The sequence below is a fragment of the Microcaecilia unicolor genome, chromosome 2, assembly GCF_901765095.1.
Source record: "Microcaecilia unicolor chromosome 2, aMicUni1.1, whole genome shotgun sequence".
NCBI classification, from domain to species: domain Eukaryota; kingdom Metazoa; phylum Chordata; class Amphibia; order Gymnophiona; family Siphonopidae; genus Microcaecilia; species Microcaecilia unicolor.
The window spans coordinates 226,044,727-226,070,275 of NC_044032.1; the positions used below are offsets into that span (position 1 = coordinate 226,044,727).

At 41.0% G+C, this 25,549-nt stretch overlaps 1 protein-coding gene across 3 annotated transcripts in view; it reads right to left on the reverse strand.

The window, feature by feature from the left end:
• SVEP1 (sushi, von Willebrand factor type A, EGF and pentraxin domain containing 1) overlaps positions 1–25,549 on the reverse strand; it is a 538,231-nt gene that overhangs the window by 167,455 nt on the left and 345,227 nt on the right. For all 3 annotated transcript variants that reach the window (XM_030193745.1, XM_030193746.1, XM_030193744.1), the window contains one exon: positions 1,077–1,161. In XM_030193745.1, coding sequence (XP_030049605.1) covers positions 1,077–1,161 — 85 coding nt within the window. The remainder of the gene's footprint in view (positions 1–1,076; positions 1,162–25,549) is intronic.

Consider the following 25,549-nt stretch of genomic DNA (forward strand, 5'->3'; position numbering starts at 1 on the left):
TGACTAGTCAGCCTACAATCGGAGCATCCCCAAACAAAGGAATATGCGAGCTAGAAGAAGTCCGTTCATCCGTCTGCTGGAGATAAAGAGATACCGAATGTCTGTGGAGCTACCCGTCCTATATCAATGGATTGAAGTCAGTGATCTCTAGCTCCACCTGTTGGTAGATGGACACAACCCACTAGTTCCTGGATTTATCTGCTGCTGATATAAAGGAAGTTAATGGTACTAAAACTTTTTATTTTAATTAAATTTGTTATATATTGACAAACCGGTGTATGTTCAGGTACCATAGATATTTTTCTGTCCCTGGAGGCTCAGAATCTAAGTTTGTACACGAGGCAATAGAGGGTTAAAGAGTTGCAGTGGGATTTGAACCAGAGTCTCCTGGTTCTCAGCCTGCTGCTCTAACCATTAAGTTATTCCTCCAGCTGGACAAATATTTGGCCATTTTACAATGTGGATGTTCCTATGCTGCCACAATGATGTCATTGTCTCTTGTTTTGCGTTATCCATAGTTTGGGTATTTTGTTTGCAAAATGGATGTTCTTGCTGGACATAACCAGCACATGGATGTTAATTTCTCATGTATATTAATACTAGCACCACCAGCAATGTACCAAACTGAATGTCCTTATTCCGAGCTGGTGTATCTAAAATGCTGTTCCTTGTGTTATATGTTTAAGTTTAGGCCTACAAATAGTAGGAGAAGAGCAATGACAGTGAAGGAGGCCACAGATGGAACAAAACAGAGCCAAATATCAGAAGAAACAGTGCTGAATATACAGATTAGTTAAACACTGGCATTGCCATTTACTATGCTGGCTGAATATCAGAATCTGTAATTTTAGGGAAAAAATATATACATAGGAAATCTCATTGAATAACAGCTCTCTTGGAAGCAGATATTATGTGGAAGACATTCTGGGGATAATTCTATGAAGAGGGTTCCAAAATTTAGCAACCAGAACATGTGTAAATGACCAGAATATTACCATACAAATATTCTACAGTAAAAATCCAAAATTTACACAAGAGTATTATTGGACAGTGAGTCAATAAGTCAGTTATCTTACCTGTATGTCACCTTTTTTCCAAAAGTAAAATTTGAGCCCTCGATAGCTCCATTATCTGGAGGAGATACACTGTGACAAGATACAGCTTCAAAATAAAAAGAATAAATAGTTAAGAGTGCATATTTCATGGACAGAATGGAACTTCAATCTGACAAAGTATGACTTACAAGGGGTTTTATGCAACATAGACATATAAATGTCAGGGATGATCTTATAACAGGGTTCTTAAGTCAGAGTTGGGAAAAGGCATCTATTTTAAATCTATTTATAAAGGCAACATAGGAGCCTAGCTGAATTCATAAAATAGGAATCCAGAACCAGCCCCAGCAGTGCACAAATGCTCTAATCCAAATTTACACCTACTTTGAAACAGATGTAAATTTGTGTATGTACTCTGCATGTACACATACTTTTCATAAAATAGGCACCTGTGCTTCATTTTCACCCAAACTATGTTTCAGGGATGCCTATGTGCATATTGCATAATAACGTATGTGTACTTTTCCCTACAATTACTCAATACCCAGTAGTAAGACTATTATATAAAGACATATTGATAAGTTATCTATATGGTTTATATACCACTTATACTGACAAGCAGGACTAAGTGGTTAACAATAAAACAACATAAAATAATGGGAAAAGAACTCCATAGTTAAAAGGAAAGATCACAAACATCCATGAACAAGCAAGCTTCCTGGATACTGACTTCAGATGTGGTTCAGTCATTTACTCAATGGCTACATCCCAAAGGCCTGTTGAAAGAAGTTGGTTTTAAGTAGCTCTTGAATTTGAGAAAAGATTGTTCTAATTACAAGGACAGTGGCAATTCGTTCTAGAGTTTTGGGGCCAAAAAAATAGAATGCAGAATGCCTTGTAGATTCTAAATGAGCCAGCTTAGGGCCCAGAAGAACTAGCGGTGGGAATCGATAGACCTCAGATGCCTTGCGGGTGGTTATGGAATTGTGAGAGATGCAAGAAAGGATGAGGCACTTAGGTGGTAGGCTTTATGTGTCAGGCAAAGTATATTAAAGAGAATCCAAAACGGAACAGGAAGCCAATGTAATCGAATGAACAGGGGAGTGATACGATCATACTTTTTAGAGCCACAAAGCAGTCTAACTGTAGTGTTATGGTCCAAGAAAGCAAAAGGGCAGTCGGTCTGCAAACTCCAAGATGGAAAATCAACAAAGCAGATCGTTATGAAACAATGTAATTTATTAATAGATATTAAAAATTATATACAGTACAGCCCGACACAGGCCGTGTTTCGCCCAGCAGGGCTGCTTCAGGGGCTACACAATGATCCTCTACTGTCAAAATATGGTAGATTTGATGCAACCAAATGTACTGAAGACCGCAGACGTAAATCTTCTAGTATATATATTGAAAAAAACAGTTCAACCGAATAAACCACAAAAATGTACTGACATAAGATATGTCGGACACTCTCTTGATTCTGAGTGTACTGTATATAATTTTTAATATCTATTAATAAATTATATTTTTTAACTGCAGTGTTATGCCATGTTTGGAGATGTCTAAGAAGGAAGACAACAATACTACCTCAGACAGCATTACAGTAGTCTAGATGGGATGCTGAAAGTGCGAGGATAGGGTTTGTAGCTTAGATTTATTGAGTAAAGTGCGTAACAAACGAAGAGAGGAGAGGACAGCAAAAAGCTTGTCTTGACCACAGAAGAAACCTGTTGTTGAAAGCACAGCTGTGAATCAAAAACCCAAGTAACGTAATGAGGTGACTGGAGAAACAGATATGTCAAACAGAATTGGTGGTAATGAGGGCTGGGGCAAGGAACCTGTAACCCAGCAGGCTATTGTTTTCTGTGGGTTAAGTACAAATTTGTGGAGAGAGAGCCATTCAGCCAGGGCAGATAAACAATGAGGGGATATAGATCCATTTTCAACAGGGATGTGGGGTAGATAATAAGGATATCATCAGCATAGAAATAAAAATTGATGTTGTAAGATTGCATAAAAGTGGTGAGTGGACTCTGAAAAATGTTAAAAAGTAGAGGTGATAAGAGAGTGCCTTGGGGAACACCTAAAGAAAGAGACTGCTTGATAGAACGTGAGCCAGAAAATTTTACTGAGAAAGTTTGATCCTGGAGAAAGAGACAAACTATTTATAAACCACACCCATGAGAACAATGCTGGATAGGTGTTTCAGAAGAGAGTGATCAGTAAGGTCAAATGTGGCTTATAGATCTAGGGAAACAGTAAGAACAATGCTGCCTTTGTCAAGTGTCACATGGAATTCACTAACAAAGGAGATTAGAACAGTCTCAGTGCTGCAGTATTGCCTAAAACCTGACTGGCAGGGGTGAAGTGTGAGTGACTGTTCTGTATGAGAGAGTAGTTATTGAAAATCAACCTTTTTAGTAATTGTGAACAGAAAGCAAAGGTTGGAGACATGGTGATAATTAGCTGGTTGGGTTGAGTCTAGAGAGGGTTTTTTCAGAATAGTTGGGTGTTTCCAGGTGGGTGGCATAAAGTCAACAGAAAGGCTGTGGTTTATGATAAGGAAAATAAATGAAGGAGACTCCTGTGAAGTCACGTCCAACCAAAATGAGGGTAAAGGGTCTAAGGGACAAGTTGTCCAATGCATGGGTGAAAGAGTGGAACTGAGTGTAGCAAATGTTAGTAAGGGAAAGGAAGACACTGTTAAGGACGGTGAGGAATCAGAATCACTGCTGGGGCCAGGGATCAATGGGATAAGCACTGGGCAAAGGTAGGACTGGAGGTAGGGTAGGGGTTGTTAGGTGAAGAGAGCATGTTCATCTCTTGGTGCAGTGATGATATTTTGTTGATAAAATACTAACCTAGCGAATCGGCTGTAGGAAGGAAATCTGGGGGGTGACTGAGTTTTTATGTAAATATTTAGTGGACATCCATATAAATTAGACTGCTAAACATGCTGGACAAACTTTATAAAGATAGCACCTGTACAAAGTTAGATCTGCTATTTTTGAAGTTAACTTATGGATAAGTTATATAGTAAAAGGGTAATTTTGCATACGTGAAAGGTCCAAAACATGCCTATTTCATAAAAGCAACATATGAGTCAATATTCAAAAGCACTTATTGGTTTGGTGATCACTGCTTAACATATAAATGCCCAATCATAAATTTTCAGTTGCACTGTGCCTATAGTGGTGCTGAAAATTCTTACAGACTATCATGGCACTATCTGGATGGTGCCGATATTGAGCATGAGTGTTTTGACCAAACTATACCAATAGCCAAAAATATCCATAAAGCTAAACAGGCTGTCCTAAATTAATCCATTTAGATAAAAATATGGATAGTGGCTGAATATCGCCACTATAATGTAGAGCTCAGTGGTCATACGTATATTCAGCACCAGTGAATATATGTGAAAGATGTAAATGTCAGTCTACATTTTAAACATTTGTGCTTTGGGCATATAGCTTTGGATGGCTCCTTTATGAAGGGATATAGGTACCTACACAGTACGTTGCCATTATGAAATAATCCAAATATCAGAAGCTAAATTTCATAAAGGTATTTTGGACCATCATAACTAACACCTCTCCAAGAGCTCCTTTTTCTAAGCTTCGGTAAGCACTAGAACACGCTTAATGCACCATAACGAGGCTTACTATGGTCCTTATTCTGAGTTGAACGTCCTTTCTACAATTTGCCTCCACACTTCATAAAGATTTTTTTGGACCATCAAAATCAACACCTCTCAAAACTCTCAAAAAACTGGATTATGACAATGGATTATAATATAAGTGATTTTTGATTTTTCAGAAGAAAGTTAAAAATTTTCTTTTGGTGGATCTTTGGAGCACTTTAAGAATAACTTTCACTAAACTTGTATGGACTGATGATTATACTTTAAAACACCTCTTACTACTATACATTTTGAGAGGTGTTGGTTATGATGGTCCAAAAATATCTTTATGACGTTTAGGGGGGGAAATTATCAACGTAAGCTACTGTTAAAGTAATATTATTTTACCACAAGTTGGGATATTTTGAGACAGAGGTTCATTGCATAAAATGGGATCCCTGTGCTAAAATAACTCAATTTATCAGTAGCTTTCATGAATAACTTCCCTCCTTATTGTTTAATATTCAGGTTTTTTGATGGTTTATATGTACTTTTCCTGAATTCCAAAACTCAGTTTGGATTTTTGCCATTATAAAATAGTCTTCTGAATAGGTGCCCTGTTATGAAAGGGTAATTAAAAAAAAAGGTGTCTATGTTGCTCATTTTCAAAGAGAAAAAAGACTGAAAAACATCATAAAGTGTCAGAAGACCATTTTTCCTCACAAAAACATCTAAGTTGTGATTTTCAAAACTCTGATATGAGACTTCTTTTCTCCACAGTTCATCCAAATTTCAAGAGAATGTGTGGCGGTGTGTTTTGAGCAGGACTTGGGCGTTCTTAAAAGTTAGATGTTTTTCTGGGAACAAAATCAAAATGTTTAGGGCAAAAATTGAGATGGTTTTGTCTAGACCAGTTTCAAACATGACTAAGTTACCAAAAGGTGCCCTAAATGACCAGATGACCATGAAGAGATTAGGGCATGACTCCTCTTATCCTCCATTAGTCACTGACTCCCTCCCACCCTCTAAAGATGTGACATAACAGTACATACCAGACTCTATGACAGCTTCAGATATGATGGCCATTCCTATTACAGCAGCAAGCTGGTCCCAGGAGTAGGCTACTGATCAGTGTAGTGGACTGTAGAGAAGGGAATCCAGGGCCATATCCCACTCTAACTGGTACACTTGTGGTGTAAAGTGTGAGCCCTCCAAAAACCACTATATACCTGCTATATACTTACATATAGGTGATACATGCAGGCTTGAGGGCTATTGTAGTGGTGCACACTGAGGTATTATTATTATTATTTATTGCATTTGTATCCCACATTATCCCACCTATTTGCAGGCTCAATGTGGCTTACATAGTTTTGTTATGCCATTGTCATTCTAGAATATCAGATACAGTTAGTAGTGTGTAGAGATTAAGTAGGGAAGAAAGAGGAAGTGATTAGGCGGGTGATAGTAGAAGTAGATTTTCATAACTGGTTGGGCTGGGAAAGTGAATTAGTGAAGCTGTTGGTTCTCGTTGTAGGCCTTGTTGAAGAAGTATGTCTTCAGAGATTTGCGAAAGTTATTTGTTTCGACAGTTGATTTCAGGTCTGTAGGTAGAGCATTCCATATCTGTGTAGAAGGTAGTGGTACAGTTGATTTTTTTCTGTTCTTGGAGGGCTCACAATACCATACAAGGGGGATATGGTGAAAGTTGTACCTCGGACCTTTTATGTGTGTGTGCACTACAGTGCCCCCCTAGGCTTCCCTACTGCTCTGTTGGGATGTCTGTTTGGCCAGTCTACTAAAAATGCTGGTCCCCAGAAATCCAAAATACTTGTTTTTGTATATTTTTCCCTAGAACATATTTTTTTCCGCAAATGGTACCTAAAGAAAGACGCACTGAGCACAAAAACTTCTAGAAAATGTTAATTTTTGAAACAAAAAATAGATGTTTTTCTGGTATGAAAATCGCTATATTTGTCACTTGATTTTTGGACATTTTTCACAAAATTGGACTTAAACACAATATTGAAAATGCTCCTCTATGTCTAATGGGTAACCCCCCCCCCCCCCCCACCTATTTGCAGCCTTTTATATACAGACACTTAGCATTCCTTTCATTATACTATTGTAAAATTTGCAGTTACCACAGCTTAAAACATGACTTTAGCTTGCAATAGCTGCAAATTTTAATGTAGCAACTGTTGGGGATGTTCCCACTATTCTATAGTGCAGGTACAAATTGAAGTTCAATTGCAATTTATTTGATATACTGCAAAAAAAACAAAAACAAACCTAAGTTGTTTACAAGTTCAATTAAAAGAACAAGGGGCGGGGGGGGGGGGGGGGGAGGGGAATGTATAGCGATGGAACCTGTTGTGGATGCTGCCTAGCATGCATAGCTTTAGGAGAGTTCCAGGTCAGTTACTTCAGATGACAGGAATCTAGTGGCTTAAACAGAGCTTTCATCAGCTGGGTGAGAATGAAATTGAGATCCTATGACATGGTAGGCGGTTTGACTGGGGGCTTTGTCAATAGCAAAACTCTCATGAATTGAACAACTACAGGCTGTAAAGAGATGGGCTTACCCTTCACATGTAGATGGTAAGCACTGACTGCACTGAGGTGTGCCCATACAGAGTTAGTTTTCAAACTAGGTGCAGGAGGTATTCAAGCAGTTCTCGTGTAGGGCAAGTAAGAGGATCTGAGGCTTTGCCCTCATACCAGATGGCAAACTTCCTCTATTTAAAATAACATCTCCTAGATGAGGGTCGGTTCTTTGGAGGACAACTCCAGAAGAGGGAACTAGATCTGCCTCAGCCAGAATAGAGTGATTAGGATCTTCATTCCATGATCTTGCTTGAGCTTCAGTAAGGTTTTCTCTACTTGAGGTATGGGAGGATACGCATACAGAAGATCCTTACCCCAGTGGAGGAGAAAGCATCTGACTGTAGTCTTGCATGTGATCTGAGCTTGGAACAAAACTGAGGGACTTTGTTGTTGTGATGAGTGATAAAAAGATTCATTGAGGGGGTGCTCCAACCTCAGAAGATCTTGCAGACTACGCCCATGAGGAGAGACCACTCATGTGGTTGCATTACCCTGCTCAGTCTGTCCACCAGGCTAAGTACATGGCCTACAGAACCATCCCATGAAGGATGGCCCACTGCCAAATCCCTACCACTTCCTGACACTAGGGGTAGGATCCCATACCTCCCTGCTTGTTCATATAGGTACATTGCAACTTGGTTGTTGGTTTGAATGAGAACAACTTGGTTCAGCAGCTGATCTCTGAAAGTCTTTAGAGTGTTCAAAGGGCTCTTAGCCCTTAGAAGGATGATGTCAAGATCTGTCTCCTGAGCACACCATGCCCCTTGGATGTGAAGCCCATCTACACAAGCTCCCCATCCAAGGTTGGATGCATTTGTTGTCAACACCTTTTGAGGACGTGGGATTTGAATTGGGAGTCGAGTGGTTGGCTGGTTTACACTACAAACGGGCAAAGACCTAAAGATAAGTGGAAGATTTAGGTTAAAATATTCATATTCAGCTATACTTGCTTCTAATAACATATATTAAAAAACATTCTAAAGAGAACGAGATATAAGAAAACTGGGTTTTTTTGCCATTGAAGAGTGGTGGTTCAACGAATCTGTCAAGACAAAAACATTCAGACCGCTGACGATCAGAGGCATTCTCCCGCTTAAAAAAAAATCTCATCTCTTTAAAATCCCATCTCTAGATAACTTGCATAAGAATTAAGTTTTGCAAGACAATAATAATTAATTCAGAATATTATCTACAAAGTATTTCATAAGTGGAGTTACATAGCATTATTAAGCAAAACCAGATTAGGATTAATGTTCGTAGTTGAGTGGTAAAAATTCTACTACTTAAAAAGTATATTCAACAATGAACAAAAAATGTGCAATCAGCAAACAATAACAGGTAACTGAAATATGGATCAATTATAACACTAACTAAACATTTGTTTACTTTCTAAAAAAATATATGGGAAGCTCAGGACATACAATTCACCAAGCCTCAGCAAAGAGATCTGTTTTTCTTTTCTCCCTGGCTAAGACTGAAGGAAAAGCCAGTGCTCTTCAAATGAAAATGAGCTCCTAGGCCAATCAGAGCCCAGACCAAGAACATTTCAAACATATACTGTTTCTTGCTTCCTGTTGTGTTAAACTAAAGAGAGAACATTTTTTTTCTCTGGCCAAATAGGAGAAATACACTTCAAGACATAATTAATGCAGGGAAATATCCAACACATTTTACAGGCTTAAAACACACTGGAGCCCTTTTACTAAGCTGTGTAGGCGCCTATGTAAGCCCAACACGTGCCAATTCGGAGTTGCCACCCGGCTACCAGGTAGCCCAGGCAGTAATTTTGTTTTATACACGTGCCTGCTACGTTCGCCAGAAAATAATTTTTATTTTCCGGTGCGTGGCGGAAACCAGACAGTAATTGTTATTATACGTGCATAGATGATTACCGCCCGGTTAACACATGAGACCTTACCACTAAGACAATGGGTGGTGGTAAGGTCTCAGACCCAAAATAGACACGTGCCAATTTTGATTTTGCCACGTCAATTTTCGTCAAAAATTTAAAAAAGGTCTTTTTTACAGGCATGCTGGAAAACGGATCTGCGCGCGCCCAAAACATTTTTCAGAGCACCTTAGTAAAAGGAACCCACTGTTTCTTCACAAAAGCTTAAAATGAATCCTGGGTTTTAATGGAAACCAGTACAATTTTCTAAGAAACAGAGTAGCTTGATCAGTAGATTTTCATTCCCTTCAAGTTTTTCCTGATTGTTAATGCCAACAGGTTCTCAAAGATAACTGTAAGGAATACCACTGTGTGACCATCTGATATTATAGAGAAGAGAAATGTTTAATTGATTTTATCCTACTTGTGTTAGACTCATCATTCTGCAGGACTGTGGCTATGTTTAAACAAAAATGTAAAAACTGTAACATTCAATTTAAAATAACTACGGGTTACTTTTGTTCTACAGATGTCCTGAGTTGTATAAATAATTAGTTATCTGCTAATATTCAACCCACAACTTTTACCTCTCATGACGTAAATATATTTACAACTGGTGAAAACTGCCTTGCAGTACAATTTTTTCCGTTCTTCCAAATTGCAGGTGTCAGCTGGTTTCTGATAACTCAAAGTAATGCCCAGCTTAATTTATACCCATAAGATGAACGCATTTTAAAATAGATCTCTTTGTGAAAAAAAAAGAAGAAAAGCAGGAGTTTTTATAATGTTTTAAAAATTCTTTGCTTATAGGCCTTCTGATCTCAGACGAAGGCAGTAGAAGATGAAAGTAGAGTTCACTCCTTTTTTATATCCTGAAAATGTAAATTATTTGTGGGTTTTCTTTATTCTTCCAAAAGATTCTATGAGAAGATTAAAATATGTACACTGCACTCCAACCCAAAGACAACCAAGGCGACTGTTGACAGTGCCTGTGCTCCCAACTTCGAAAGCTGTGAAAACCCGTGTTCCTGCTTTCTGTAGCTGCTGATACTAGTGTTTCCTCACTGAAGGCCTGTTCTCCAGCTTGTTGAAACTACCAAGGCTTGTATTCGTACTTTGCTATTGCTAAACCTGTGCAACTACCTCTCTGGGTCTCTAATGCCTGTGCTTATAAATCATAAGATTTATCCTACTGAGTCAGAGCAAGTGTCCATCTAGGCTTTTAGACTTAGAGGTGCATAATCGAAAGGGATGCGCAAGTTTTCCTGAGAATGTCCTCGCAAAATGTCCCGGTGGAGGGGCGGGGAAACCCGTATTATCGAAACAAGATGGATGTCCATCTTTTGTTTCGATAATACGGTCGGGGATGCCCAAATCCTGAAATTTAGGTCGTCCTTAGAGATGGTCGTCCCTAGACTTGGTCGTTTCTGATTTTCGGCGATATTGGAAAGCAAGGACGCCCATCTCAGAAATGACCAAATGCAAGCCCTTTGGTCATGGGAGGAGCCAGCATTCGTAGTGCAGTGGTCCCCCTGACATGCCAGGACACCAACCGGCACCCTAGCGGGCACTGCAGTGGACTTCACAAATTGCTCCCAGGTACATAGCTTCCTTACCTTGTGTGCTGAGCCCCCCCAAATCCCCCCAAAACCCACTACCCACACCTGAAAAAGGATCTGCGGAAGCTAGAAGAATGGTCTAAGGTTTGGCAATTAAAATTCAATGCGAAGAAATGCAAAGTGATGCACTTAGGGAGTAGAAATCCACGGGAGAAGTATGTGTTAGGTGGTGAGAGTCTGATATGTACAGATGGGGAGAGGGATCTTGGGGTGATAGTATCTAAGGATCTGAAGGCGACAAAACAGTGTGACAAGGCGGTGGCCACAGCTAGAAGGTTGCTTGGCTGTATAGAGAGAGGTGTGACCAGCAGAAGAAAGGAGGTGTTGATGCCCCTGTATAAGTCGTTGGTGAGGCCCCACCTGGAGTATTGTGTTCAGTTTTGGAGGCCATATCTTGCTAAGGATGTAAAAAGAATTGAAGCGGTACAAAGAAAAGCTACAAAAAAGGTATAGGATTTGCGTTACAAGACGTATGAGGAGAGACTTGCTGACCTGAACATGTATACTCTGGAGGAAAGGAGAAACAGGAGTGATATGATACAGACGTTCAAATATTTGAAAGGTATTAATCCGCAAACAAACCTTTTCCAGGGATGGGAAGGCGGTAGAACTAGAGGACATGAAATGAGATTTAAGGGGGGGGTAGACTCAAGAAAAATGTCAGGAAGAAGTTTTTCATGGAGAGAGTGGTGGATGCCTGGAATGCCCTCCTGCGGGAGGTGGTGGAGATGACAACGGTAACAGACTTCAAACATGTTTGGGATAAACATAAAGGAATCCTGTTCAGAAGGAATAGATCCTCAGAAGCTTAGCGGAGATTGGGTGACAGAGCCGGTGGTGGGAGGCGGGGCTAGTGGTTGGAAGGCAGGGCTAGTGCTGGGCAGACTTCTATGGTCTGTGCCCTGAAAATGGCAGATACAAATCAAAGTCAGGTATACACAAAGTAGCACATACAAGTTTATCTTGTTGGGCAGACTGAATGGACCGACCGTACAGTTCTTTCTCTGCCTTCATCTACTATGTTACTATATGTTACTATGTACACCACTACCATAGCCCTTACGGGTGAAGGGGGGCACCTAGATGTGGGTACAATGGGTTTGTGTTGGGTTTTGGAGGGTTCACATTTACCACCACAAGTGTAACAGGTGTGTGTTGGGGGGGATGGGCCTGGGTCCACCTGCCTGAAGTGCACTGCACCTACTAAAACTGCTCCAGGGACCTGCATACTGCTGTGATGGACCTGAGTATGACATTTGAGGCTGGCAAAAAATATTTTTAAAGATGTTTTTTTAGGGAGGGAGGGGGTTAGTGACCACTGGGGGAGTAAGGGGAGGTCATCCCCGATTCTCTCCGGTGGTCATCTGGTCAGTTTGGGCACCTTTTTGTGGTTTGGTCATAAGAAAAACAGGACCAGGTAAAGTCGTCTAAATACTCATCAGGGACGCCCTTTTTCTTTCCATTATGGGTGGAGGACGTCTATGTGTGAGGCACGCCCAAATCCCGCCTTCGCTACACCTCCGACACGCCCCCGTGAACTTTGGTCATCTGTGCAATGGAAAGCAGTTCGGGACTCCCCAAATCAGCTTTCGATTATACCGATTTGGGCGACCCCGTGAGAAGGACACCCATCTTCCCTTTTGTGTCGAAAGATGGGTGTCCTTCTCTTTTGAAAATGAGCCTGTTTATATACTTTTTTTTTTTTTTAATTAATATGATTCTTTAATAAATATAATTTTTAATAATGTTTTTCAATACTCCCGTTTTTTTTAAAAAGAAAGCGTTTTAAACAATTTTAATTTTTTTTTACCTCATGTGATGTCATCATGGTGTTCTTGGTGCCAAAATAACAATTTAAATAACCCAAATAGAGGAAGGCCAGAATTATTATTATTATTAGCATTTGTATAGCTCTACCAGACGCACGCAGCGCAGAACACCTGATACAAAAAGACAGTCCCTGCCTTGTTTACTAAGGAACACTAGTGTTTTAAGTGTGCACTAATGCTAGAGACACTCATATATTCCTATGGGTGTCTCTAGCATTAGTGCACGCTAAAAATGCTAGCGCGGCTTAGTAAACAGGGCCCTAAATATCATTTGTTTACTCTCTGGGGAAATCTTTTAAGGTGAGAATCCAATTTTGTACTGTCTGTCTGCTTTTATTTTTTATCAATTTTAATCTGGTTGTTTTAATTTGGGTTTTTTGTTTTTTCATTCAAAACCACTTTAATTATGTTAAACACCCTCAGGGCACCTCTTGAATAATTTCATATTATATTTTTAACCTTTGCTGGCTATTTTTAGCATTTTTAGTCAGGCTATTTTTACTTTCATTTTGTGCTAATATTAAAATCACAGGCACAGACCCCTATAAGTCTGTACTGCGGCATAAATGACCCTCTGGTGCCTTATTTAATATATTTATAAATGATCTGGAATTCAGAATGACAAGTAAGGTGATTAGATGATACAAAACTATTCAACACATGCAGACTGTGAAAAACTGCAAGAAGACCTTAGGGGCTCTTTTACTAAGCTGCGTAGGTGCGTACGTGCGTCCTACATGCATCAGTTTTGAACTACTGCCCGGCTACTGCATGGCCTGGGCGGTAATTTCATTTTTTACATGTGTCCACTAAGTGCTCAGTGCTAACCGGATGGTAATCAGCACGGTATGTGCATAGACCACCAAAAAAAGGCCTTTTTTGCAGGTGAACTGAAAAATGGACCTGTACGCGTCCAATACACGCATCTACACCAGCGCAGGCCATTTTTTGGCACACCTTAGTAAAAGGACCTCTTTGGAAACTGGAAGACTCGGCATCCAAATGGCAGACAAAATTTAATGTGGACAAATGCAAAGTGATGCACATTAGGAAGAATAATCAAAATCATAGTTACCTGATGCTAGGGTCCACATTAGAAGTCAGCATCCAAGAGGAAGATCTAGGTGTCATTGTAGACAATATACTGAAATCTTCTGTCCAGTGTGCAGCAGCGGCAGCAGCCAAAAAAGCAAACAGGAAGCTAGGAATTATTAGGAAAAGGATGGAAAATAAGACCAAGAATATTATAATGCCTCTGTATTGCTCCATGGTGAGACTTCCACCTTGGGTACTGCATTCAATTCTGGTCGACGTATTTCAAAAAAGATATAGCAGAATTAGAAAAGGTTCAAAGAAGATCAACCAAAAAGATAAAGGGGATGGAACTCTTCTCATATGAAGAAAGGCTAAAGATGTTAGGGTTCTTCAGCTAGGAAAATAGAGTCTGCTGAGGGGGGATATGATGGTCTACAAAATGCTGAGAGGTGTAGAATGGATAACAGTAAATTGATTTTTTACTCTTTCAAAAAGACTAGGGGACACTCAATGAAGTTTAATGGAAATACTTTTAAAACAAATAGGAGGAAATATTTTTTTTCACTCAACGAATAGTTAAGCTCTGAAACTCGTTGCCAGAGGATGTCAGTGGTTAGCGTATCTGGAGGAAGTTCATAGTCTGCTATTCAGATACACATGGTGAAGCCACTGCTTGCCCTGAGATCGGTAGCATGGAATGCTGCTACTATTTGGGTTTCTGCCAAGCACTCGTGACCTGGATTGGCCACTGTTGGAAGCAGGATACTGGGCTAGATGGACCACTGGCCTGACCCAGTATGGCTGTTCGTATGCTCTTATTTTGTCTGGTGAGCAGGTTGGGACTTTTGGGCCCTTGGCTGTCTCTAGCAACAGTGAGAACCCTGGTTCACTTGGGAGGAGCGAGATGATGGATGATACCTATTCTGTTTTGAGAGTGGTAGGACCTCCACTGCTCTCCACTAAAGTACCTTCTGGAAGAGACTGCGCTCAGAATGGGCCTGGAGAATGACTTAGGTTTCTCAGAGTGCTGCTTGATGAAGCTGGCAGCCTCTTACACCTTTTCACCAAAAATGTTATGTCCACAGCATGGTATGTCCGACAGCTTTTCTGGCACTTCAGGCTTGAAGTCTGAGGCCCACAGCCAAGTGAATCTACAGACACCAGTCCCCAATGCAAAGGCTCTCGATGCCATATCAAAAATATCATAAGTCATGCTGACCATGTATTTTCCACACTCCTGTTCTTTGGCTACTAGTTGATGGAGCTTATTGGCTTTATTCTGGGGAAGAGTGTCAGTGAATTCTGCCACACTTCACACAACATTGCTCATGTAAATACTATGCAGAATGCAAGCATAGCATTCTGAAAAAATGTATTTCCAAAAGACTCCAAGATCCTCGTTTTTCTCCCTGGGGGTACCGAAGAGTGAGTACTCTTGGCTCTTTTGAGAACTGATTCAACCACCATAGAATAGTGAAGTAGCTGCAGCTTCTCGAATCTTGGGGCCTTGTGGAGTCTATACATACAGTCAACCTTCTTGTTGACCTGTTGTATGAGTGGTGGTGGGGGATTCTCCCATATCTTCATCTGTACCTGCTTAAGGATTCTGTGCATGGGCACTGTCACATCTTCCATTGGGGGTCACTGAATTGAAAAATGTCCAACATTTCTGCCCTGGGCTCACCCTCAGTTTTCAACTGAAATGGGATGGATTTGGCCATCTCTCATACAAAATCAATGAAAGAGAGCTTATCTGGGGGAGATTTTTATCTCTCATGTGGAAGGAAGGGATCTGAAGACCTCTGGATCCTCTAACCAGGAGTACTCAGAATCTGACTCATAAAAGTACTCAGTAGGAGACAATTGAGTCTCTGCCTGCTTCAAACAACTGACAGCTTGGTTAGGTCTGGGCCTGGGGTGTTAAGGCACCAGGGACTTCCAGTGTGCAAAAGAAACCTCCTCCCCTGAAGGTCTGGAGATCATCACTGGTGTAGTAGTGTGCATGAATCTGATGCCCTTCGAGGCCTTGATGTTGATGTATATCTGCAGGCAGCACATGGGTCTTCAGGATGAGCTGCATTGCTTGAAGCCTCAACATTGATGCCTTCAAAGCTATTGCCTCATGCTGTGCAAAAGATGTTCCATGTGTTCCTTGAATCTACCCATGAGACACTCCTCAAGGGTTGCCATCAACAATGACTGGGGTTCAGTCATGTATTCATGTCCTTCTGAGATACTTGGGGTGTATTAGATGTATCATCTTGGCTCCTTGTAGGCTGGCACACCCCTTCTGACATCAACAAGCGTGAGCTGTCCTCAAATCAGGGGCATTTCAAGGGCATTAGTGACTGTGGTGCCTCAATGGTCTTGGCACCGTGCCTTAAAGGGGATCAGTGTTGGTGCCCTCTGGCCTCCACCCAACATCCCACATCTGTATCTCTTGGTACTGACAAAGATGAGGATGAATCCTTTCTCTTCCTCGTGAGGGGATCAGAGGATGTTTAAACCCTATGGCTTCTATTGACGCTCGATGTTGAGGGAGGTCAAGACACTCTCAATGCTGATAAGTCCCCAGTGTCTAATGCAGATCCTGGAGACTGATGCTGCCAATGGCAAAATCTATGAACTGGACGTATCTGCACCAAAACTCCTTTTGCGCTGCTTCTCATGACCTCTGATGCCTCTCCTTGACATTTATGAACAAAGTTTACAAGTAGAGGAATCATGATTGGGTCCCTAGGCACCAATTATGAGTATCCATGATGGATATGGTCCTGTTACACCTGGTACACTTCTTAAAGCCACTAGGAGCTTTTTTTCTGGGACATGTCCAGAAAAATAGCCGCAGCAAAATCAAATAACTTGATTGTGGAACAATATGCAGTCGGATGCTTGAGGTCTAAGAGGGCCTGGTGGGCCGTAGAACATTTTTAAAAATGTGAAAAGTGCCAAAAAAACCCAACTAAGATATTCTACCAGGAACCATGGCCCTACAAGGTAGTAACAGGACTTAAAAATGAGAGGCAAATTCATACCCCACATAATCAGGAAGAAAAATCCCAAGACACAAGCTAAGGAGACCTGAAAAAAGCATGTCCAATTTGCTCTGGAAAGAATGAAAGCACATATGTGGTGCAGTGCTCTAACAAGTTGTAGTATATAAGCTGGTCCTGCATAGCTACCAGATGACATCACCCAGATTTAAGAATATAATATCCTGCTTCTCCTAGAGAAAACAGAGAAGAATGTGCATAGATCTAACAAAAGGAAGTCATGCCTTACCAATTCACTAGAATTCATTAAGGTGTCAATAAGCACGTGGATAACAGCTAGTCAGTAGAAGTGGAGGATAATTTTTTATTGGGTGCCAATGTCTGAAAATAGAAATTTAGGTCCATAAATTCAAATCCCTTATATGTGTCAGAAAAGGCTGGAGAATGTTGAATGTATTTTATTACAGGTCATTTATGTGTTAAAGACATGTAGGTGTCTATTTTTAGCCAATTTTATAAAGACACTTGGAGGGGCATTTTTGAAAGGTCATCCAAATCAGAATAGAGACATCCATGTCAGAATATCCCAAATGGACATCCATCTTACATGTATTTCTGAACAGGAAATACATCAAGATTTCCTGTTTGAAAATAAGTGAGATGGATATCCGCATGCTAGAGACTCCAGTTTGAACAGCCATTTTACAAACTTGAACGTCCAGGTTATGATGGAGGAAAACATGGGACATAGATGGCTGTATGGAAGCATTCTTAGAAAATGGCCATACAAACATGGTCCACTGGTTAGTGCAGTGGACTATAAACTAAGGGACCCAGGTTTAAATCCCACTTTAACTCTTTTTTTTTTTTTTTTGCAATTATGAGCCCTCAAGGAACAGAAAAATACCTACTACACCTGAATGTACACCACTTCAATAGCCTTCAGGCTTGCAGGTGGTTTATATAGTTAGGTACAGCAGACATTTTTCTGTTCCTGTACACTCAGAATTACATTAAAAATAGTTAAAGTGAGATTTGAACCAGTGTTCTTTAGTTTCCAGCTCACTGCATTAAGCACTAAACTACTCCTCTAATCTGTTTGCTGCTTTGTTCAGAATGACTATAATTCCTGCAGCTAACATACAGCCTGGTTTTCCTTTCTAGTTTCACTTCAGGGAGAGGGAGAGCAACCTCTGGGGGAGTTTTGAGGGGTCATACCTTAAGGCGTAATCCCTCCAGTGGTCAGTTGCTTAATCAGAGCAACTTTTTGTATCCTGGATGTGACTGAAACAGGTCTAACTTAGGACGTCCTTGTGAAGAAACAGTGTGTTTTAAGCCTGAAAAATGTATTGGATATTTTCCTGTCTTAAATATGTCTGAAGTGTACTTCTTCTGTTTGGCCAGCAGATGGTGAATGTTTATGCTTAAAGCTGTTACAGAGGACTGACTTCTCTTTTTTTTAGGAGCCCTTTTACTAAGCTGCGTAGGTACCCATACGCGCCCAACGTGCGCCAATTTGGAACAACCGCCCGACTACCGCATGGCCTGGGAGGTAATTTCATTTTTTATGCGCATCCATTACACCGGCGGGAAAATATATTTCATTTTCCAGTATGTGGCATTAACTGGACGGTAATCAGAATTGTATGCGTGCAGATGATTACCGCTCCGTTAACGAGTGAGACCTTACTGCTAAGTCAATGGGTGGAGGTAAGGTCTCAGGCCCAAAATGGACGCGTGCCAATTTTTATTTTGCCTCGCGTCAATTTTTGGCCCAAAAGAAAGGCCTTTTTTGCAGGTGCACTGAAAAATGGATCTGTGTGCGTCCAATACATGCGCTTACAACAGCGCACGCCATTTTTCAGCACACCTTAGTAAAAGGTAATAGATAATAAGAAGTTCCTGTAGTGATGTAGCCAGTTTTTATTTGAAACTTGACTGTTCTGGGCTCTGATTGGCCTACAGTCTGAAATTACTCAGCAGATGCTGGCTGTTGTTTCAGTTTCAGCCCGGGAGAAGGACAGAGCAATCTCTTTGTGAAGCTCTGTGAACAGATATATGTTCTGATCTCCCCAGATACTTTCTAGAAAGTATGCAAGTGTTTAGTTAGTATTATAACTGATCCATATTTCAGTTACCTGTTATCGTTTGACAGTTGCACTATTTTGTTCATCTGTACACTATTTTTAAGAGAATAAACATAATTGCTTGTTCACCTTGTTTGTCTGGACTGATAAAGAATCTTGGTCACTTGTGAGTTGGGTCTGTGAGTGCTTTCTGGGAACTGTGGCACAACTGTGTGGCTCCAGTAACCTAGAAATCACTAGGGATAATTTGAGAGCGGGAGACTCGCCCAGAGGTGGTTGTGACCCAGTCAGTGGAAGGAGAGTGCTAGTGTAGAGCACAAGCAGCAGGTGCGCAGGCAGATCTGAGTTGTGCTGGGAATTGACCCTCTAAGTGGCTGCAGGGTACCCCAGATGGGTGGCTAGGTGTTTCGTGACAGTCCTTTTTCGGCTTGGAAGTTTTTTCCCCGTTTGGTAATCGGTGTTGGAATCCTGATTTTAGGCCCTTCCTAGTCCTGCCCAAAACACACCCACAATATGTCCCCTTGCTATGTGTGCACATGGCAGTGTTGGACGTCCAAATCCTACCTTTGCAAAATCAGGATTTGGACATTTCAAGCACATGGACATCCATTTAGGCATTTTGGGATGTCAAAAATAAACGCCGTGGAGGGGCATAATCGAACGCAAACGCCTATGTCCATGGGCGTTTATCTCCAAGAACGGGTCCTTGAAGGGGTGGGCCGAACAGTATTTTCGAAAAAATGGATGTTTTTGAGCAGGGCGTTTGTTTTTTTTAGCGATAATGAAAACTAAAAACGCCCAGCTCAAAAATGTCCTAATCCGAGCCATTTGGTCGTGGGAGGGGCCAGGATTCGTAGTACCCTGGCCCCCCTGATATGCCAGGACACCAACTGGGCACCCTAGGTCAGTGCGGTGGACTTCAGAAAAAGCTCCCACATGCATAGCTCCCTTACCACGGGTGCTGAGCTCCCAACCCCCCTCCCCCAAAACCCACTACCCACAAATGTACAACACTACCATAGCTCTTAGGGGTGAAGGGGGCACCTACATGTGGGTACAGTGGGTTTTGGAGGCCTCCCATTTACCAGCACAAGTGTTACAGGTGGGGGGGGGGGGATGGGCCTGGGGCCACCTGGCTGAAGTGCACTGCGGTACCCACTAAAAGTGCTCCAGGGACCTGCATACACGCAGGCCTCTAGGACTTGTTGCTGCTGTATAACATTGGCACACCAGTTGACACCTGAAGACTAATCTCTCCGAAAACGTCCTTTATTGGAATAACCGCATTTACTCACAGTTAACTGCAGATCAGAGGTTGTGCCCCACTGGCAACGAGTCTCCCTGGTACTGAGATTAGCAGTAGGTCAGAGCTGGCAGAATGCTGTACAATGCCCTCTTTCGGCCACATTCAAGGTAAGAACTAAGTTCTCTAACGTGGCTAACACAGGAAAGGGAACTAAAACTGGCTTACAAAAATGGCCACTACCGCATGGACTACAACAGGAAACACAACAGGGCACACTCTGACCCAGTAGGCAGGGGGAAAAGCACCATGGGAGAAGAGCCTACCAACTACCAACATCGTGAGACTGTAGCACAAGCTAACACAATACCCTACACCCACCACAATGCAATGCTGATGTGACCCTGTACTGCACCCGAGAGCCACATCTGACCCAGGGAAAGGCTGTGACAGGATCAAACACATTCTGCTGTTATGGAGGTGGGTACGGCATTTGAGGCTGGCATACAGGCTGGAAAAAAAGTTTTTAAAGTGGGGGTTTTTTTGGTGGGAGGGGGTTAGTGACCACTGGGGGTGTCCGGGGAGGTCATCCCCGATTCCCTCCAGTGGTCATCTGGGCAGTTGGGGCACTTTTTTGGGACTTGTTCATGAGAAAAAAGGGTCCAAAAAAAGTGACCCAAAATTGCGGTCAAAACGCCTTTTTTTCGATTATCAGCTAAAGACGCCCATCTCTCCTCAGCTGATAACCACGCCCCAGTCCCGCCTCCACCACACCTCCGACACGCCCCCATCAACTTTATTCGTTTACGCGACGGAGTGCAGTTGGAAACACCCAAAATCGGCTTTCGATTATACCGATTTGGGCGCCTTTGCGAGAAAAACGCCCATCTTCCGATTTGGGTCGAAATATAGGAGTTTTTCTTTTTCGATTATAAGCTGGATAGACACCTATGTATCTTTATAAAATACTAGTATTGAAACAGTGGCTAGATTGAAGCCACAGACGTTATGTTAGTGTGTAAAGTACACCTTCATGTGTGTATTTTATAAAATATATATATATGTAAACCAAACTGCTCCCTTGAACACACCTACTCTAAAACATACAAGTATGCAGTGTGCATACTTTTAAGCCTAAGGTAATTTAAAGAGAGGCTTCTATGCACATATATGCATGAAAAATCCTTTATAAAATTATCTCCTATGGAGGGAATTCTATAAAATCAGTGCTAACATTTTACATTACACATGTAAATTACACATTACACATTACATTACACATGTAAATGTTTCAAATACCAGCCTATACACACTTATGTAAAAAAGTCAGAAAAGTGAGATGTATCAATTGGTCATAAACTTTACCGAGTTGTAACAAAGCCACATTTTGCCCATAGGCTGCTCCAGGGGAAGCAAGTAATTCCTTGGTGTTCTCAAAAAGAATTTAAACCTCTGATCAAGGGCAAGAAACAATTTGTTCCTTTTCATGCAGAACCCACACAAAAAGGATTTAAATCGCCCAAGGATGTGCAAAAAGTCTATCACAGCAAATTTTTGTAAGGTGGGTATACACATGGACAGAGCATAGACTGGATGCACACTTATATATTTACCTTATAGAATACTATAATGTATGCATGTATCTTCAGCATTTAGGCACCTGCAGTTACACCAGTTCTATGGTTGGCATAAGTGCTCATGCCTATTTTCTAGGTGCATGTATATCTGGTTATGCCAGTGTTCTACAAAGTAGGGGGCCTACATTCCATTATAGAATAAGCTCTTACCACCTACATTTTGGGTGTCGAATTTTAAGCACTATGATATAGAATCACCCCTACATATGGAGTTCATTCTAGAAGCCTTGTGTAGCAATTTTACAGCATTTACATGTATAGATTACATACATGTAAATGCAGATTTTTGAATGTGGCTATTTAAATGAAGAATTACTGAGGGATGCACAGAATCTGATGTGGCAATTCTGTTTAACTCTGTAGGGTCTAGCACTATCTAAAAAAAATTTAAAAGATTTAATTTCACTTGGCTCCTTAATTGACCCCTACTGTATGTATATTTTTCTACAATCAAGCACTTACACGGGCAAGTGGCAGCAAATATATCTGTATGTTGCACATATTTCCCAGCGTTTTTATACCTTTTTTTTTTTTACAAAAGACTTCACATTTAGCAAAACATTTTGGAGAATACTGAGGTAATTATGATTATGAATTATGAACTTCGGCATCCCAGTTCCTACCTAGGTTAGGTGACTGCTGTAGAATGGGGCTTTATAAGTGGCAAATTTTAGAAAGTTGGATGTAAAGGAAAGCTGATAAGGAGCTGTCCTCAAAAACTCAAAATCTTGCACTTTGAGGCAGGTTTGAACCCCAGAGACAAGAACAATTCCCCCTCTAGCTCTCCTCAAAAGCTCATGTCCAAACAAGAAGTTAGTTAAAAGTATACATGACTTGTATACATATTGACTTGAAAAAGGTGTAATGCTGATGGCAGCATTTTCCTGGAAGTACAATTATGTGAAAAAGGTTTTTGCCCTCATTATTTCCCCTATTATTGCATACAAGTGACAATGAATAGTTTCTACTCTTTAAACCAAATGTACTATTTTATTAGACAAAGGGAACATGAGTAAACACATACCACAGTTTTTAAATTACTATTTAATTTATGTAAGGAACAAAGTTATCCAACACCTATATCATCTATATGGAAAAGTAACTGCTCTCTCAACTTAATACCTGGTTATGCCATCTTTAGCACCAATAATTAGAACCAAACATTTCTTATAATTTGGCATCAGTTTTTCATATCACTGTTGAGAAATCTTAGCCCACTCATATTTGCAGAACCGCTTTAATTCAGACACATCCTGCAAGAATGACTTGATTCAGATCCTGCCAAAGCATCTCTATTGGGTTCCAGTCAGGACTTTGACTAGGCTATCTCTATTGGGTTCCAGTCAGGACTTTGACTAGGCTACTAGAAAACTTTAATTTTGTTTCTTCTCAGCCATTCAGATGTAGACTTGCTTTTGTATTTTAAATCATTGTCTTCCTCCATAACCCAATTATGCTTCAGCTTCAGCTCATGGACAGATGTCTGGACATTACATAGTCATAACATAGTAGATGACGGCAGAAAAAGACCTGCACGGTCCATCCAGTCTGCCCAACAAGATAAATTCATATGTGCTACTTTTTATTTGTACCTGTCCTCTTCAGGGCACAGACCGTATAAGTCTGCCCAGCACTATCCCCGCCTCCCAACCACTACTACTAATACTTAACATTTCTAGAGCGCTACTAGGGTTACGCAGCGCTGTACAAAATAAACAAAGAAGGACGGTCCCTGCTCAAATGAGCTTACAATCTAAAGAACAAAACCACCAGCCCCGCCTCCTACCACCAGCTCTGGCACAGACCGTATAAGTCTGCCCAGCACCATCCCCGCCTCCCAACCACCACATTCTTCTTAGGAGTTTTCTGGGACAGTGCAGAATTCATGGTTCCTTCAATAATGGCAAGTTTTCCAGTCCTGAGGCAGAAAAAAAGCATCCCCATACCATGACACTACCACCACCCTGTTTGACTGTTAGTATGAAGTTCATACTGTGGAATGCTGTATTTGGTTCATACTGGCTGTACCGAATAGCATATTTTACTATTCGGCTGAATACGAATAATGAAAAATATTATTTGACCGAATATGAATACTGAATATGAATAATGGGCATTGAGCTGTAATATAACAAATAGTAAAAGAAGCAATGTGAAGTCAGAGATCAAGTGTTTATTTCAATAGGATTTAGCAAAGTACAGCCCCGGATTATTCATATTCAAATTTAAATCACTATTTGGCGGAATATGAATAATGTATTTGGGCCCTATTCAAGGCTAAATTGAATCAAATACGAATGTTCAGTACAGTCCTACTACATACCGCACATAAATGAACATAAGAACATGGGACCTGTATTTTCCAAACAGTTCCACTTTTGACTCATCTGTCCATAGAACATTATCCCAAAAGGCTTGAGAAGGATTAACCAGGTATGCTTTTGCAAATGTGAGATGAACATTGATGTTAGCAGCGATTTGCACTTTGCAACTCTTGTATCAATCCTGTTTTTGCCCAGTCTTATTGTACAGCCATGAGCACTGATCTTCACTGAGGCTAGAGAAGTCTGCAGTTCTTTGGATATTCTTTTGGGATGTTTTCTGACTTTCCGATGAATTGCTGTACCCTTGGTGTAATTTTGGCAGGCTGGCCACTCCTGGGAAGATTCACCATTGACCCAAGTCTTCTCCATTTGGAGATAATGGCTCTCACTGTGGTTCAGTAGAGTCCCAGAACTTTAAATATAACTTTATAGCCATTTCCAGACTAATGTATTTCAACAAACTTTTTTTTATAATCTCTTCTGGAATTTCCTTGATTGTAGCATTGCATTCCTGTAAAAACTTTGTGGTGACTACTTCACTCTCAAGGTAAAGTTCAACATATAGTGAGGTTTAGATTCAACAGAGATGGTCTCAATCAAACCTGTCTGTGTTCAATTAGTTGAATCTAAGAATCAATTATATTTATTCAGTTGGTTGATTGACTAAGGGGGCAGTTAATTTTACATATGGGTGATATGGATTTTAGAGAACTAGGGAGCACTTTTACTAAGCCACGTAAGCGTGTACGTGCGCCCAACACGCGCCAAAATGGAGTTACCACACGGCTACTGCATGACTCTTGCGGAAATTTCATTTTTGGTGAGCGTCCAATACATGCGTCCGAGAAATAATTTTTAATTTTGGCCGCTCGCCAAGTGGCATTTGGCGCATGTAGGTCATTATCACCCGGTTACCGCATGAGACTTTACCGTTAGGTCAATGGTTGGCGGTAAGGTCTCAGACCCAAAATGGACATGCGCCAATATTGATTTTGCTGCACATCTATTTTTGTCAAAAGTTTTAAAAAGGCCTTTTTAACAGGTGCACTGAAAAATGGATCGGCGCACACCCAAAACCCACACTTACACTACCGCAAGCCATTTTTCAGCGCGCCTTTGTAAAAGGACCCCTCTGTTTCCTAAATAAATGAAATAATAATAATTAAAGACCGTGATATATGTGTTTACTCAGGTACATCTGACTAATATTGGAGTGGAGGAGTGGCCTAGTGGTTAGAGTGGTTGACTTTGGTCCTGGGGAACTCGGTTCAATTCCACTGCAGGCACAGGCAGCTCCTTGTGACTCTGGGCAAGTCACTTAACCCTCCATTGCCCCAATAAGTACCTAAGCCACATTGAGCCTGCCCTGAGTGGGAAAGCGCAGGGTACAAATAAAAAAAAAATATATATATATTACATTTTGTTTAAAGATCAGAAACCATTCAGAGTGACATGTGCAATAATAGGGAAAATCCGGGGGGGGGGGGGGGGGGGGGGGGGGGGGGGGAGGAGGTCACATCATCATATATATATATTGCTACTCTAAAATATGGAATACACATATAAACATGTTGAACAGAGCATGTGCAAGAGTGCCAGGCAGCATGAAGTGT